Source organism: Centroberyx affinis, unplaced genomic scaffold (genome assembly GCF_046629955.1).
Source record: "Centroberyx affinis isolate AG114_WGS23_722 - 3 ecotype Tasmania unplaced genomic scaffold, CSIRO-AGI_Caff_v1 ptg005952l_1, whole genome shotgun sequence".
In the NCBI taxonomy this organism is placed as follows: domain Eukaryota; kingdom Metazoa; phylum Chordata; class Actinopteri; order Beryciformes; family Berycidae; genus Centroberyx; species Centroberyx affinis.
In genome coordinates, this window is record NW_027283025.1 from 230,285 (window position 1) to 247,970 (window position 17,686).

The 17,686-nt window shown below is 43.3% G+C and overlaps 1 protein-coding gene across 1 annotated transcript in view; it reads left to right on the top strand.

The window, feature by feature from the left end:
* The window catches only part of tmem104 (transmembrane protein 104), a 57,921-nt gene extending 40,812 nt beyond the window's left edge, over positions 1–17,109 (top strand). Inside the window, exon 10 of the mRNA XM_071547480.1 lies at positions 13,455–17,109. Within this exon, the coding sequence (XP_071403581.1) occupies positions 13,455–14,218 (764 nt within the window). The 3' untranslated portion in view covers positions 14,219–17,109. The remainder of the gene's footprint in view (positions 1–13,454) is intronic.
* The last annotated feature ends 577 nt before the right edge of the window (positions 17,110–17,686 follow it).

The window sequence follows — 17,686 nt, forward strand, 5'->3', positions numbered from 1 at the left end:
TTGTGGCTGCACCTTTCACTCTCCCTTGTCCATCCTCACCCTCCCTTGGCTCTGTATGTGATTGATCGGTGGTGTCACTTCTGCAGGGCTCCTTACAGCATTGGCTAATGATTCAAAATGGCTGCAGTGGAAGCTCTTTGTTTCCTCAATGCACTGGTGCCAGTGCCCATTGCACACAAACAGAGTCCAGCCTTCACAACATCTGAGGAAAAGGATGCTCCGAGATAAAACGGCCATCAAAGATTGGATTTTGAATCCATTTATATCCCTGTCTGCATAGTTATTTTTTATGGGTCATTTTTCATGCAGGACTTGGCTAAATTCTCAGAGGAAATGTAAATTGAGATGCAAAATATACACAAGAGACCAACAGTATTTGAACAATAAGATACGCTATTGATTTTCTGGTCAAATGAATGCAAAGTGGCTCTCTATTAGCGCAATATTTGACAATAGTTGACGTTGCTTTGTGACGAGCCTTGGTATGACCTCGGGTCTTACCAACTGATCATTTGTCCACATACCGTACTGCACTGTAGGCTATACTCTGCCTCTGTCTCTATTAGATTTGCTGCCAAATCCTCAGTTTGTCTATGAGTGTGAGTGTAAAGTGAGTGTAAACCTAGGAAGACATTTTGGTGACATGCAGCAGTAATTTGAGCTGGCAAATGACATTCCCGTGAGAGAGTTCAGAAGAGGGGGAATTACCATTTCTAACACATGGATCTACAGTATTTGATTGTGAAACCTCAGATGTTTTGGCCATGTGCTAAAAAAATCCATAGAAGAAATTTCACCTTCCAACTATGCATTGCCTCTCCAATGGGTCTTGGAAACGTATATCTCGTCTTTTGTGTCAATTGGGTTTTTTAATTAGGTCATTTGTATTGGCCATAGCCCCGGTTTCATGTCGTTTCTGCCTCCAGCTTTGGCTCTCTGTTTTAAGTGCAGGGAACCAAGACTTTCCTTTTCCTAGAACATTTTCCATTGTCTAAAAGCAATTTGGATTATCTATGTTTTGGTTTGTTGGGGTGTTTGTAGAGTAGGTGTTGTTCTAGGATAAGAGAATGTATTTTGCTGTTAAGACATTGTCTCTCCTGTCAGAAATACATAATGGTAGGCCTGCAGCATGACAAAGTTCAGTCAAAATACCTGTGGCTTCTCAACAAAATTGTCCTCATTAACCAGAACATGTTTGTTTAATGCTACACCACAAATAATGCTTTATGTATGAGGTGTCTCATGTTTCTGCTCTTCCTGATCTGCATCTCAGAGCTCAGTGAGTAGAGTAAACAACAGATTCTCATTAATACTGATGAAGCAGAAAAAGAAAAACTAAGTTAAATCCCAGGCAATTGTGATTTTAGAAATGTAATGGAACGTTGAATGTAATTGAATGCAAGTTTTAGCAAATTCTACAGAGATTTGAACGGATCAAATATGAGGTTATCCGGGGTCTGATTTCTAAGTCTTTGACTTTAGAATGTTGTTTTGGAAAATAAGTCAAGAGTTTTAGTTTGTCTGAGGAGTGCCCAGAATCAAATATTACCATTAGTACACAGGTGAAATACAAAAGTGTTTTGTGCAGTAAGCTACAAGAGGCTGTGCTTTCCACTATTTTTTAGGACAGCTAAGAGGTTGTTATTAGGCATCGATGCAAAGCAACTCTGTAAAGCACTGTGGTGAGTAGCTTAATGCTGTTTAAAAGATCACTGGTAGAAAGAATGCAAATATTGAACTAATTGTTCATTTTTTATTGATAACAATTAATGTTTATCCCCTGCCAAGCAATGTAGTTCTGTAACAGTAGCTAAACGATGCGGTGGCTGTGAGTGGTGGGTTTCAGTTTTTGTATTAATATTTAAATGAACTTTTAACCGGTTAAAGGGCATTTAACAGGTATTTTACAACAGCTTCAAACATGTCGCACCAAATCAGAACTGAGGACTGGAACTATCTGTTTTAGCCATTTTGGAATTTTGTACCTCTAAAAAAATATAGAGTGGTCGCGCACATCCAGGAACCATTCTAGGTAGCTGCTGGACCTGGAAGTAATATAATAGGTAAGAAAGATGATTTCTATCTCTGCCATTCCTCACAGTTGAGTTCCCTCCGCCTCTGTCTCTTTTCATGTCTAACAGGAGGCCCCATAACACATTCAGACCCGCAGTTTCTTCTACAAGGTTGCCTTTGAACACTATATGCATCCACCAGTCCAATGATGGCTGTCTCTATTGTCATTATTAAATATACAATATTTATTTACAGCAAGTAATCTTGTCATTATGGGCCCTTTGCTGTCTGGGTCCATTTCATTTGAAACCGTTGAAACTCATGCCACAGACGTCAGCGCCCACCCCCTCCTCCGTCCCGCTCATTTCTCACCACAGACAAGGGGACCGGCGGCTGGGCTCCCCTGGGTGCATCTGCAGTCACCCGTGCCGCCCTGTGGGGGAACATGGCGTGGTGGATGAGGAGTGCTAAGTGGACTGTACTGTGCTGAATGTCTGGGTGAGCAGCTGGCTTGTGCGTCGGGTCCCTGCCTCCTGGCCTCGGCCCCGGCCTTGCCGCTCTCGTTGTCACTCAGCTGTAGCCGCCTCCCTCGTCCGGCGAGCCCTCCTGCAATCTTTTTCACACACAACATGAGTGATGGTGTGCCTGCCTGCTGCTACGCTGCCCGCGACATGCTGTCATTTGTTGGAGTAGCTATTAGGCCGGGACAGTGTGACACCTTTCTTATAACCCACGGTTCCGGAGTGCGATCCTCAGCTCTTTGTTTTTTCCAGTAGTGCCACTTAACTGTCCCTGCAATGAAATGTGCAGGGGGCTGGGGCGGGGGGGGGGGGCTGACGATTGGTCTCCGTCCGACTGTGCATTTGTTCATCACGCCATCACATGCGATATCTCGGACACATCGGATTGGTTTTTGACCGAACTGGAGGGAATGATGCATCTCACCCCTGTGTCGTGGCTGCATCATTCATGAGGGAATGCATGTGACTGTTTTTAATTTAGTCACCAGTGCGACCAAAAAACCCAACCAAGTCCCTAAGAAAAAAAAAGTAGTGAACCATTGTTTTGAGTTTTCTAAAGCCAAGAATGTAGGCTCTTTTTGATGTTTTCGAATGCAAAATATATGTTTGTTTTATGTCTGCAACCGTGTAACTGTGCTGCTGCCTGTCTTGGCCAGGACACTCTTGAAAAAGAGATTTTTAATCTCATTGAGACTCCACTCCTGGTTAAATAAAGGTTAAATAAAAAATAAAATAGACTTTAGAATGGCAGAGCTAGAAGCCCTCGTCTCAAAACCACTGGTCTCTCTTGGTGGGTAATTAAGTTCTTTTTAAGCTGTCTGATGAATGCAGTTTGACCACATCATGCCTTCAGACTAGTATTTGGTGACTAGTCTTAAAATTGCAGTAAACCAATGTATAAATCTGTTCAACCCATCAGAGAAAATCATTGAAATTTGTTTCAGTTTGTAGTGGTTCAAACACAATCTATATGCACTATATGCAAAAATGGAATAAACACAAAGTTGCAAACTGTCATGTGTGAAAAATAATCTGTCTCAGGTTAATAATAATTTATCTCAACCTTAAGATGACTTAAGCTTGGAAAAAGATTCAAACAGCACCATAATAAGCCAGAGGTGATATGAAGAGCTTGCGTTTGGATTTGTGGGGAAGCATTTCCCAAAACTCATGCTGCATTTAAGTGCTGTCAGAAATATTGTTTCTACAAGTTTAACACACATGAATGACCCAACAAAGTGGTAAATACTACTGTCAATTGGTTTGGTTGGTGTGTCAAGTAAGTTTTATAATGTCTGACTTTTTATGACTGATGGCAAACCAGAATCTTGTATATAGAGAATGTAAATGGAGCTGCCTAGCTCATTACTTATTGTAGGACATTATCTACATTAATCTAGTTGATAGAGCACACTGATACTAGGCATAACATTATTTTCAAGGGGCAACATATTTCAGTAGACATCATAAACTATGTGTAAGGCAGTCTCCTGGCCAAAGTATTGTTGCCACCAAATTATCTGCCGGTGCCTCTAGCTAAAAATGTTGGCGGCACCTTTGCCACTGTAACCTGTCAAAGTAGAGGTTCCAGTGGTGGCACATGAAGAGCAAATTACTCCTGACTGTTGATGCAACTCATCTTATCACATTGAGGTGCATGTTACCATTGTTTTCATGTCTAAGAACCAGTACATGTAGATCATTTTAAGTAATCAATTAACATTACTTTGACCTCTTGACCTTCACTAAAGCCCAATTTACAGCTTGTCTCTTCTCTCAGCATCCATACCTGATTTACTATAATAACCTTTATTTGTATAGCACCTTTCATACACAACATGCAGCTCAAAGTGCTTTACATAGAAGGCAGATAAAAGACGGCAGATAGAAGGCAGATAAAAAGATCAAATTCATATAAAAGAACAAGCAAAATGCATTGCATTAAAAGCAACAAATCAAGTAAAATAGAAAGATAAAAGAACACAACAAATACTCCCACTTTTAGATGCACATTGTAAGTGAATCCACATGTTTTTCTTTAATTTTCTTTTCCCCTGTCCTACTCTTGATCCAATATTTATGTCAGATCTCACTGCCCAAGGCAGACGAGAATCATAGATTCTCCTCTACTATCTGTTGTTGATGTTCAGCGTCACACCATCGCTCCAAAAGACACAACCTGTTGGTGTGATTACCCTTCTGGACATATTTATATACCATTACTTATAGTATATTCCCTTGGGCCGTAATTTCCTTGTAGATTTAAATTGATAAATGTATGCAAAGGTAAATGATGACGCTGATTGACAGCCTGTTGCAAACAAACCTCTTTCCGCTCCCTGCCTCTCAGCCTTCTGTGAGGAGAAGGAACCATTATCGGCACTCCAGAAAAGACCACAACCGAAAGGCTGACAAGAGTGGAGGGCTTAAGAGCCCACACCTTAATTGATATTGAGTGGTATGAGTGGAAGGGAATGAGCAGAGAGACCCCTCACTCAGTAAACGAGTATTAATCACCCTTCGTCCGTCTCCCCTGGGATGCATAGATAGTTGTGGAGCCTCCATCGGGCAATATATCACTCTTCCATCCATGGTATATAGATCCTTTGCTGGGAAAGTGGAAATCATGCATTCAGAGAGTACTGTCACATTTGTTTCTGTGGAGATGCTTGAAAGGCCAATTTGAAACTTGGTATGGTGTACGCTGTTGGAACACTGTTGTCCCAACACTGGTGTTCTTGTGATTTATTGGCTTGAAAACATTATTTTTCATTCTGAAGCGTATTGTGTGAGCTTTCTATTTACAAGGGCTAACAATATGTTGCTGCTAAATGTAAGTTTTACATATATGTTGAGGTAATAAAAGTTTACTTTTGTAGTGTTTGTAAAAAAAAAAAAAAACCCAGACATCTATTTTGAAAAGTATTTTTTTTCATCTGACAGTCACTCTTAAAGATTATATATGAATATACACAAAATTTAAATGCTTGAACCTGGCTGACTGTGTGTAGCAACAAGGTGAAATAAACTACTCCATTTTCCTCCTCGGTATCAAAGACAAAATAGCCAGTAAGTTAAATTGCAGACTTGCAGCCTCAGTGGTCCATAGGTCTCACCATCCATCTAATGGTCTTGGTTTACTACAACATCGTATACAGAGCTGAGAATGTGCCCCCGGGGATATTCAGAGCTACCCAGTGCCATTTTAAATCGGCGAGGGAGCGAAATATTGTTTTTGAAGGTCAAGGGGACTCTGGTGGCTGGTTGAGTGGAAAGTTGAGTTTGTCCAGAGCGTGTAGCTCACGGGGGGACGGTGAAATATGGCCGGGTCTTAATGAACCTTATAGCAGAACCACAGTTCAGAGGTCCTGAAAATTACATTTAAGAAAAAAACTCCAGATTGAAATGCTTCATGCCTTTTCATGCGCTGACCAAGAACTGGTTTTGCAAGAGAAAATCTGTCTTTGTTTGACACTCGTAACATTTCTTCAGACAAGGACAATATCTAAATAGGCATCAGACACTTTAACATTAGTGTAGTGTGTCCTTGTCCTCCACCCCTGCTTAGTATTGATGCCTGTTTTTGTGTAATGAGAGGTTTGATTTCCTGCTGAGATAAATTCCAGGGTGATTAGGGGAATGCTTGTAGGATGTCTGCTTTGGTTGAAGCACAGGATCAATTGGATCTTGGTACCTACTAACTAAGCTTTTAATCATGGCTGTTGACCTCTGCACCTTGTTTACCTCAGTGTTGCCTCCATTTCCTGGTAGGAGAGAGAGCGTAGTAATTACTGGGTCACATTGTGGATAGGCTATTTATAATTTTGAATCCCAAACTTTAAATCCATTGCATATTGACTCTCCGTTCTATTCAACTGTTGTAGATTTTTTTAATGGTGTGGGGGAAAAAAATCATGCATATTTATAGTGCCCATGTTAAATGTTTCATCACACATTTGACCTTGTGCACACACTGATGCAACTGAGCAATGAATGCAAACTAACATTCAAAAGACAGACTTATTCTCTGGTAGTCAAACAGCCTTTCTACCAGGCTAGTTGTTGAGGAGTAGGTAGCAGAGAGGAAATAGTCCCTTAAGTTTAAAAACCACAGCACGCCCGTTTCCGTAGCCTGTGGTCTTAAGCTGATGTGTTTTTAAAGATGTGAACTCTTCGGATTGTGCTTTGCAGGTTGTAATGGAGGCAGGTGCATTTAACTTCTTATCGGTGGATAATGTGCAATTTGCAGAGCTACGGCTGAGTGAGTGGACTAATTGATGTTTTCATGAAGCCTGTAGATAATGTCATGGAGTTTGGCTGGCTCAGCCCTGTGAACCTGAGCTGCAGTCTGGGATGCTAAACAGTAGGCCAGCTGCTGTGCTGCTCTGTGCTGTGCTTCCTGATAGCCCTATCTGTGATTACAGGGCTTGTTGTTACTAGGCAAGGCAGCTACTATCACCCGTTAGCCCACCATGCACAGCAGCAGCCCGCTAGCTCCTGTCCTGATAACTTTGACGTGATAGGCTATCATAGAGAACTCCACCACAGCAGGAATTTCTGAAACCTTGGTGAGAACTGGGCAAAGAGCCGAAGCCGCTCATTACCACAGAGAATTATCCAAGAGTGCTCAAGGAGTGTCTCTCTTAATTAATGATGGGATGATTGCTGAGCTCTAAAACCACTAGAGGAGGAGTTGTTTAAATTGGCAAACGAGATGAGACGACACTAGAGCAGCGCTACCAGGACCGTTAGAGTACCATGTTTTGCTTTAGTGTTTAAAATGCCGTGACAGTAATGGCACTTCGATCAAACATAAAAGCACACCTGAGAAGTCCTTGACCTTCCTGACTGTCATCATGGAAATGTTCATGTTAAAGTGTCCGATTCACTCTCTCTTGCAGCTCTCACGTGTGCCTCAGCCCATTGAAGATTCATCACCTCTCACCTTTAGCCATTTTCTACTCATTAATTGAGTCCAGGAATCCCATCTCTTCTGGGATAGTGGCTGAAGAGTCCTTTTCCGTAGGCTACGGCTCCTTGGGGCATTGAGAGTGTCTACCAACCTTGGCTTAACAGCAACAGCTTTGTTTGCCACCAGTGAGAATACAGCTGTAAGAACCTCCTCTAGGGGGTTGTTAAGTTGAAGCATTTCCCCCACAAGGTCATTGCCATCCCCGTCCAAGCAACATAAATCACAGGCTGCGAGATGGACAGGCACTAGTAATGTGGACGTGATATGTGGCTATTTGACACCTGCTCAATTCGCTCAGTTCCTGTCGTCGCATGACAAGTGTGGGAGGGCAGGAAGCATCGGCAGGCATGTAGGGCCGAGCGTGTCGAGCTGAAAGTCCTGGTAATCACCATATCCTGAGAGATACCTCCAGAGGTAAATGGCTCATCCCATCTGAATTGAATGAATGAGTTTTGCGGAGGGTCTACGGGAAAGGCAAGGAGAATTGTGCCGTTAGGTGCTGTTGCCAGAGGATTACAGTGAGTGGGATAGAGGTGTGTCAGAGGAGACTTCATCAGGATGTCAATGGTATGTTGCCCTTCAAAGGTGCACTCTAAGAGCAGGGCCTATTTCTCTCTGTCAGAACATAATAAGCAAGGAGACGATAAAGGAAGCCATGGGGGCAGTAATGGCTATAAGAGGAGATGACAAGTTTAGATTAAAAAAACGCAGACCTATATTTTATTCTGTTTTAAACCACATAATTTGATTTGAAATAGGGGTTGAATAATGCATTTATTATTTGTTATCACCAATGGCAGGTAATCCAGTGACCTAGCTAACTCCCACTGGATTTACTGTGTTCCATGACTCTATTCCCCTGGTCTTCTATAGCAGTCAAGGTGATCAAAGATAATATGCTCTTATTTCATGGCTGCATAGTGCTTCGGCATTGAGATTCATAGCCGGAGCTGCAATGAGTGCTATAAAATCATCATGGGGCAGGCATGATTTGCCTTCCCCATGTAGCATGATGCAGCTGAGAGTCAGTGACAAATGAGCACATTATGAAATGCCTCATTCTAGTGGCTTTGTTCTTGGTGTTCAGCTCCTCTCTACCATCTGATTGACTTTCAATTTCTTTGAAAGATAAGGGGTTAGTTCCTGTGTTTAAGTAAGACAAATGAGCCTCTGCCCTTGATTAGCATAAAGGCTTGTAGATTATAGGTAGGGAGAAGAGATGTTATGTTGTATGTCATTTCACAGTTTGGAGGGATTTATAATATTATCATTTAATGTTATTAACCCTTATTTACTCAGGCAAGTTGTTTGCACACATGTACCTGGGAGCTTCCCAGTACATCCAGTCTTGAACTATTTGCCACTGAGCTGTTCTGCTGGAGCAGTTATGGGTCACCATTTGCTTTTCATTGCATTATTTCTCTACATGACATATTGGGCCAGTGAATAATTTTGATGTGAATAAGATGGAAGAGTGTTTACTCCAGCAGCATGTCAGCAGGTCGTCTCCCCCGGTTTCCTGCCAGGACCGGAGCATCAGGCTTTTGGGAAAGTTAAGTTCCCCGGCCAGATTCTACCTGCTGTAATGAAATGGAACAGCGTCACACATGGCTGCCAATGTCCTAGTACTGCGGTGCCACCTGATGCATTGTGTCCTGGAAAGGGAAAGCAGAACCAGCTCCAAAACAGCACACTTTTTAAACTGTGTAGTTGGGTTCTGTTGATGCCTCATTGATTAATTGATTGGGTGTAAAAAGGTACAAACAACAGTACAACTTAAACACTGTTTCCAACGTGGTCCTTGATGGTATACAATCATCAGAACAAACTACACAAAAACACATACAACATGACAGTGAAAAAAGCTTGCTGAGCAGTCCTGACCTTTTACCATCGTTATCAGTTCTCTATGCAATGATGCAATGGCGATGCAATGGCAATGCAATGGCTGGGGCACATTTCACTAGCAGTTCTTCTAAAAGCTTGACCCCCCCCCCCCCCACAGTAAAGGAGTCATTTGTGGTAACATCTGAGGTTTCACAGATCAAACCCCACTGAAGCCCTAGGCACACATCAAGAAGTGTAACACTTGAAGACATAAATTACACTGATATTTCGCTCTGGTCTTCTGTTTGTCCCATTACTGCTGGACCCACCTAATGACTCAAAGTGCTTTTGGACTTAGTCTGTCTAGACAAAGCCCTCTCGCAGCCCTGAGGCAAACAGGAGCTGCTTTGGTGAAGGCTAAGCATCTTCACATCAGCCATGTGAGGTGAAAACGTAAAGTTTGACACACCCAAGATTTTTGACCCGATTAAGCCGCAATGAAGCCATTCCGTGCAAAATTAGAAAACCAGGTTAAGAATCCCGTATCATAGTTTTTCTCAGAGGCTTTCTTGCAGCAACTAAATCTTGGCTGGCCTGGCACAAAGGTGCTTCAGGTAATGTAGTAGTGCCCAGCCACCCTGAGGCACTCTTAATTAAAACCCCCCTGCCTGTCTTCCTTCCTGTACAGCCTGTAACCATTGATGTCAGGAATGAGAATAGCTCCCTTCGCGTTTTTTTCTCCCACTTGGTGCACTCCAGAAAGACAGGTGGCTGTGCTGGGTGCTTCACACATAGCGGATGTGCTTCTTCTCATAGAGGGAGAAAGGGAGAGAGAACACAGGAGAGTTTGAAGGAGAGAAAAGAGAGGGACCAAAGAGAGTGAGTGTAACCTATCTGTAGCAGACAGATGGGTATTACTGATGGCTCTTTCACACAATGTGGATTTTTTTTCTCTGGGGGAGAGAAGCAGAGAGTGATGCAGAGAGGGAGTATGTATATCTTTGTAGTAGCAATTCTCATATAGGACAGTGTGTTTTCTGGCTGATCGTAGACACAGATAATAATTACTCTACGACATCCATTCAGAAAAAGCAGCAAACACAAACATAGCGCCACAACATGAGTTGTAGCCCTAGCAGGACTCTGAGCCAATTGTTGCTTTTCTCTGCAACATGCCGTACAGTGATGACAGGATTTGCTGTGTAATCTTACAGGTGATGTCTTTGGGATTTTTCCCAGACATCTGTAGCTGAGGTGTTATACCACTATTGTCCTTGAAGGTTGGTCCGTTGCCCAAGCATTTGACCCGCTCTCTATTTAAGGAGTGTTGAGGTGGGAGTGGGGAGGATTTCCACTGGCATGCTTTCCCTGGAGCCAGAGATTACATTGGATGTGGGCCAAATATCCATTAAATATTGACCACTTGTGCCCGAAACCTTCAACAGGTTTAGGGACTTTGGCCACTGATGTGTGTGCGCTTACCTTAGCATCCATTCTGAAATAACTCTATGGAAAGCGGTGTGCAACCAGGGTGTGAAATGAAGCTGTCCGCTCTCCTGTTTGAAAACAGCTTCATCACTCTACTTGTTATTAGTTCCCTCTTAATCCTCCTACAGTAAGCGTCCATTCTCATATTTGTCCACCAACACTAACCTCTGTGCTGAATACCTTTGTCATTGGTCATGGATTCTCCATCCTTCTGTACAGTTTGTCCCTGGTAATTTGAGTGAATTTTATCCCCCTGACATACATTTAAGTGCCACTGCAAGAGCACACAGTAGCTGATTAATACAGTCTGATTAAAACTTTACATTCCTGGCCTGTACCTCTTGCTTGCTTTGACCACATTTCTCTTATGGTATGTGGCTTCAAGTTTTGACTGAATTAAGGTGTCTCCTTAAATACCAATCAAGCCAAATTCGCCTTCTTTCCCTTGTTGTTTCTTATTGTCCTCCATGCTAACGCTGGCTCAGCCAAGCTGCCATGGGTGCAAAAATTATGACGGTTGTCTCAGGTGAATGTCATAAACTTTACATATTGGCATGGTAACGCTTCCAAATTCCGACTTTTTTTCATATGTAGGTCACATGGATCTGGATTTTTTTTTTTTACCACATATCCGCATCGCCCAAATCAGAATTGAAAAAATGTCTAAGAATAAATAAAAATATTACCATCGGGTACCATATGTCCTCTCAGTCCTGCAGTACACCTTGTCCCACAGAGTGTGTGTGGAAGTGCATGAATGATAGTGATGGCGTGTGCATGTGTGTTTGCAAATTATGGTTGGAGTGGCACCTTTCATCCTTGCTAAATGTCACCCTGTGTTTAAAGGACAGCTTGATGATGAAAGCTGAGGAGCTGGCTGCTGGCCAGAGAGAGGCTGTGACTAAGTCCCAGAGTCACGGGCTGACAGGGTGCGTGGAGGTGAGATGGCCTACTGGGCCACGTGACTCTTAGCCCCATAACAAGACTGCACGCCACGCTCAGCGCTCCCCTTTAGAGATGCTCATGCTAGTGGCAGGAGGGACACACCCAGAAATCAATTGGTGATGCACTGTGAACAGCGGGAGGTAGAGACGCACGGTGGCTTCTCCTGCATCACCTGTCTCCAATGACTTCATGCAGGGCCATAACATTTTCTGTAGTGGGTTTTTATGCCTCAGGTTTCTGGGTCATGCAGCTGGAAGGCAGTTTCACATGAGGCGTATTACCTTCTGCCCTTAAAAAGGTGCTTGGTGTAGTGTTTTAACATCAATAAATCATTCCCACATTAACTTTGAGACATGAGCGTAATTACTGTAAACAAATGAGACCATCACTGAGAAGACTGGCAGCCTCTACACCGCTTTTTACAGTGTGTGCCACCCGTTTGGATTTTGTGGGAAATCTGATGGATTGCTTTACGGCACAAAACAGAAGGAGGGCGCTGTTCTTCCACAGCAAACGGAGCTAAAGCTTTCAGAGCGGCAACAGCAGATGGTGGAAGGAGTGAAAGGCCGATGGAAAAATCACTTTTATCCTCTTCAGTAAAGCAAAACACTAGCACTAACAAAACCACTGGTGTGAGATAGAGGCTACCAATTGTCTCTACCATGTTCTTATTTGTTGACGGTAATTATACCAAGGTATCACAATTAATTTGACAATGACATATAGGATAAGGGCGAGGGCGAGAACAAGTTTGTGAACTAGACGGGCTGCATATCGTCTTTCAAGTCAGATGAATGTCACTGCTTGCTGTGTGGGGAAGGACCATGCTGTAGACAGGCAGGCAGCTGTCGGTGTTGGGTGTATCAGCATAGAGGAAGCTGAATTATCTGTCTGTCCTGACCAGCTCAGCACTCGCCTACAGCCCATTAGGACCTAAACGATCCTGCCTTGTCAACATTAATCGCTTTCAGATTAGCAATGGAGAAAGGCGTGCCCTTTAAAAGGTTTTTTTTTTTTTTTTTTTTTTACAGTGGTGGAGTAATGAAAGGGGCGAATAGAGGGATGGAGGAGTGAGGAAGGGAGGGATGGAAGTGGGTGGGATTAGGGCAGGGCTAGATAAAAGGATGATTCCAGGGTTTGGCCCTAAGCTGACCCAGGACTGATGCAATATCTCAACGTGTCAAACGCTCATGGTTAAACCGCCGCCAAGCCTTGCCTTGCTGGCATGCACAGGGGCAGGAGTGCACAATAACTCAGTTTAGGGAAAGCAGCAAGAGACGTAATGCCAATATTATTAGTTTTTAAATTTCATTTGTATGTCTTAGCTCATTTCAGTGTTCAGAATTCTGTAAGATTTGTAATTATAATGCACACTGCAGACTGGGCCAGTTTTTTACTTGGAGGAATATAAAGTGGTGTAATGGCCCAATGTGAAGGACTGTCGACTGAGTGAATTATGACTTTGAGGTGGACTATTATGATAAAAAGTGAATGAATAATGAATGAATAAAAGCCTTCTTCCTAAAGTTTGGCTTGAGACTAAATGCTTCACGCCGCCCCCCCCCGGCTCATCCCAAGTAGCCTGAATGTACAGGAAGTTTATGGCCTTGTCACCGCTGTCACCTTGGTGGGTAATTTGTAGTCACATGCTGTTCCTAAATCCATCTCTCCCTCTTTGTGTTTTACAGCGTTCACCATGATGATCATCTTGGCTCTGATTCGCATTGGTAAAGGCACAGGCGAGGGCCACCCGCCGGTGGCCTCCATCTCCGGGGTGCCCAACCTGTTCGGAGTGTGCGTCTACTCCTTCATGTGCCAGCACTCCCTGCCCTCCCTGGTGACGCCCATTTCCGACAAGAAACGCGTCGGCACCCTGGTGTTGGCGGACTACGTTCTGATCCTGGGCTTCTACGTCCTCCTCTCGCTCACCGCCATCTTCTGCTTCGACAGCTCGCTGCTGCACGACATGTACACCCTCAACTTCACGGACAACTGCGACGTGCTGGACATCCCCGCGCTGCGCTACTTCCTGGGCCTGTTCCCCGTCTTCACCATCAGCACCAACTTCCCCATCATCGCCGTCACGCTGCGCAACAACTGGAAGACCCTGTTCTACCGGGACGGGGGCACCTACCCCTGGGTGGTGGACCGCATCGTCTTCCCCCTCATCACCCTGGTGCCGCCTATCGTGGTGGCCTTCTGCACCCACAACCTGGAGTCCCTGGTGGGCATTACAGGGGCGTACGCCGGCACGGGCATCCAGTACATTATCCCGGCGCTCCTGGTGTACTACGGCAGGCGCCACCTAGAGCCCGTCATGGGCAGGGATGCCGTCAACAAGCACCGGTCCCCCTTCCGCCACGCCTTCTGGGTGTGGTTCGTCGTGGTGTGGGCCACCTTCTGCCTCATGTTCGTCACAGCCAACATCATCCTGACTGACACCAAGAAATGAGGACTCGCCATTCTTAAAAACTTGATTTTTCTGTATGTGGTCAGTCTCTTTGTTCCTGTACCTGAGGCCTTACTGAACTTGCTACTGGTCGGACAGCGTGCCTTTTTATGGGACTCTTGTAGCATGTATATTAATTGTAATTAATAGTAATTTATCAAACTTGTTGGAAGGGACCAAATGTCTAGTGGTCCAGTGTAAAAGCTGGAACAGTGCAGGACAATAACAAAAGGGAAAAGACAAGGGCCTGGCTCATTTGTTAAGAGGGTGCTTTTGTCAACATAAGCTGGACAATCTAAGGTTTTCGCAAGGTTTTGCACTCCCACAGCCGCTTTTTGTTTTACTTGTCCAAGTGGTCTGCGGGACAGCTGGTGAGACTTGTACATCGTTAAGTTCCTCATTTCCATATGCCTCATTTAAATCCCAAATAAAAGAAAAGGGTAGCGTAAGAAGGGGCTGAGTGATCTACCAGACTTTCAGGGCAGAATGCAACTTGAACATAATATATTAAAGCACTTGAACGTGCAGAGTAGTGAGAAGAGAAAGGGCCTGTCAGATGCACGCTCATGTTCCATTGCAAAATTGCATGGCCTCTACACAGCTTAATAATGAAGTTGGAGCAGAAACCAACAGAAGAAAAAAAAATGAATGAATCAGGGATAATCAGTCTTTTATGGCTGACATTTATACATTCTTCACTGGTGGCTGCCTCCGATCTCGTCTTCCCCTCTTCCCCAATGACGCTCCCAATATGACAGATCCACTGACAGATAGGCCTCGAGGAAGAGCTCAATCTCTGTTTATCACCAGACAGACACACACACACACACATCTGTAGTTCACACACAGGCCATGTCTCCCATCTTCTACTGCTCAACACCCATTCACGACTCCTCCAAGCCTCACATTGTATCTATCGCACGCCCTAAAACCTGTCAGGCCAGTGATCTAAAGTAGCTGAACTATCAGTAGGTAAAAGCAAAGGCTACTGAGGAGATCTCAAGTCAGCTGCAACCTTAGCAAAGTACCACAGAGCTTAATAGAGATACTGATTTGGAGTCAGTGAATCTCTTAATTGCTGTCACCCGGTTGTTTGCTTTACTCACACATCCCAGTCATCCAGCCAGTTTGTAATGAGAATCTCTCGACTGGCTGATTTTTTTGTTGTCAGGTCTTTACATGTAATTTCATTGCTGGTACGTGTTTTATTGTGGCCCATTGTGGTTTGTCTGCAGCTTACATGGCAGCTTCCTCACTGGATTGTGCCTCTGTTGATGAACTCCATTATTGCCACCACACTTCTCATCATCATCCTCTCTGCTGGTTTTACCCCTCATTCATCTTTCTGCTTTTTATATGCCACTATAGTCATGAAGATTTAATGTTGTGTGTTATCTAAAGATGCAAACCTTGATGAAGCTTCATTGTTAGTGTTGATAGTGTTGCTACATCCAACTTTGCGGTGTATGGTACCATATTATACAGTTGTCTGTGTTTTTTTTTTTTGCTGTATCCAAACAGCTGGATTGGTGCAGTGAGCTTTAGCTGGCTGTCATGAAAACACTCATGGTGGTAAAAGGGAGAAACGTTCTCATTAACATTTTGCACCATTCCACTTGCAACATTGCACAAGTTTGCACACAATTGCCCTTGGGCAGTTTCTTTGTTCCAAAACCATACCTTAATGTTTAGCCGTCTAGTAACTCATGCATTCAGATGTTGTTTTCTAGTCCTCAGTGCTACTCTGATGCAGATCAGTTTCTACAGTGTCACTATGAATTCAGATATCGTTCCAGCTTCACCCAGTTGAAATGCACACCGAATAGTGTGGCACAGTTCAGTGGGCTGTAGACGGGTTGTGTAGCTTTTTCATCAATTGCTATAATGTTGTGTAAAGTGAAGGGGAATGTGCCATACCTGGAGCATGTTTAGGCATTGCAACTAAGTTTTGTAGTCATTGTAGCATGGTCACAGCATTGGAGTATCATTGAGGGTCATTTAGATACCTCTACGTTGTGGTATTAAGTTTAATTTGCATGGGATTAGTATTATCAGGGGGCCTCTGTCTTCACCAAAATGCAGTAGGTAACTTGTGCTGGAATTTTAACTTGACAAATTACAGACATGGCAGCTTCACATGTGATTAAAATCAGTGACGATCTCAGTTATTACAAGTCACCGGACGTCCCCAGGTCATATTAGTCCCGTGCGAATAGAGCTTATTCTGTAACACTACCTGCATGCAGCTATACATGAAACATTATTTCAGCCTCATTGTCATTCATACGTTTACGCTCCCACTCCTGTGTCGTTTGGTTTTCTTCTCCCCAGACTGTGATGGGACAAGCTGTTCTCCGTCTTCATCTGAAGTGGAGTGCTTGAATGAAATGTACAAGTAGCGTAAAGCTGGATGGGTAATTATTAATTGGTCTGGAGACTAAAATACAACTGTGTGCATGGCTGTGTGTTTGTGTGTGCCCTTGTGAGTGAATGAGTGTACTTTGGACATAGTAAATGTGGTTCTGATGACTCTTTGTATGGAGTTTTGAAATGTGCCTTTTTTCCGGGGTTATTTCTTGCCCTGAACTTGTCAACTCTGTTGTTTTTCCTCGTCTTTTGTAAAGCAGCTTGACAGATAATATCTGCATGTAAGCCATTTTATTTTACTGACAATCAGCGTCCCCTAAAAACAAATTTTGTAATCATTGTTTTGTTTTTCTTCTCTTTAAGTGGGTTTTCCCTAATTTCGATGTAACTTTGTGACACATTTTATTTCCACGTTTTTGTCCCATGTTTCTGATTGTGGTTTACAGTGTTTTTGGCCTGCCTGTGATTCAACAATTTACATTGATGTTTAATGCATCACTTCAAGTTCTGTTTCATTTTTATGTTTCACAAACAAAAAATAAAAGCTTTATGTTCATCTGGACCTTTTGAACCTCAATTACTTAAGATTCAATCTGTGTAATTAAATGTGGCTGTAAGTTAATGTCCTTGTAGAAAATCATAATTTGGTAACGACTACAGCAGGATAACCGTTTGAGTTGTGCAGTACAGTGTTATTTCACTTCCCAAAAGACAAATTACAGTCTTGGAACGTCTTTGACGATAGATACAACTTATTTCTAAACCAATTCCTTCTTGGTGCCATAACAGTTTAAGATTCACTCCTTGGGAATGGAACGCATGAATCAGTGTGGGGTTGCTGTAATTTTTGTTGTAGTGTTTTTCCCATATTCACCCATACTACTAAACCATTTCACAGACTCAGGGACTCAGGTAGGCAGTATTTCTGTCTGGTCTCCAGGTAGCTGCCATCTTTTTTTCCTCTTCTGTTCACCTCAATCTTCCTTGAAGCACTTCAGTAGTTTTTTTATTGACATAAGAGATCTCTGTTTTTATTATCATAATAAACCTCCCCCTTTCTGAATTTCAATTTTAGCAGGGCCGCTGCAGTGTAATTTAATTTAC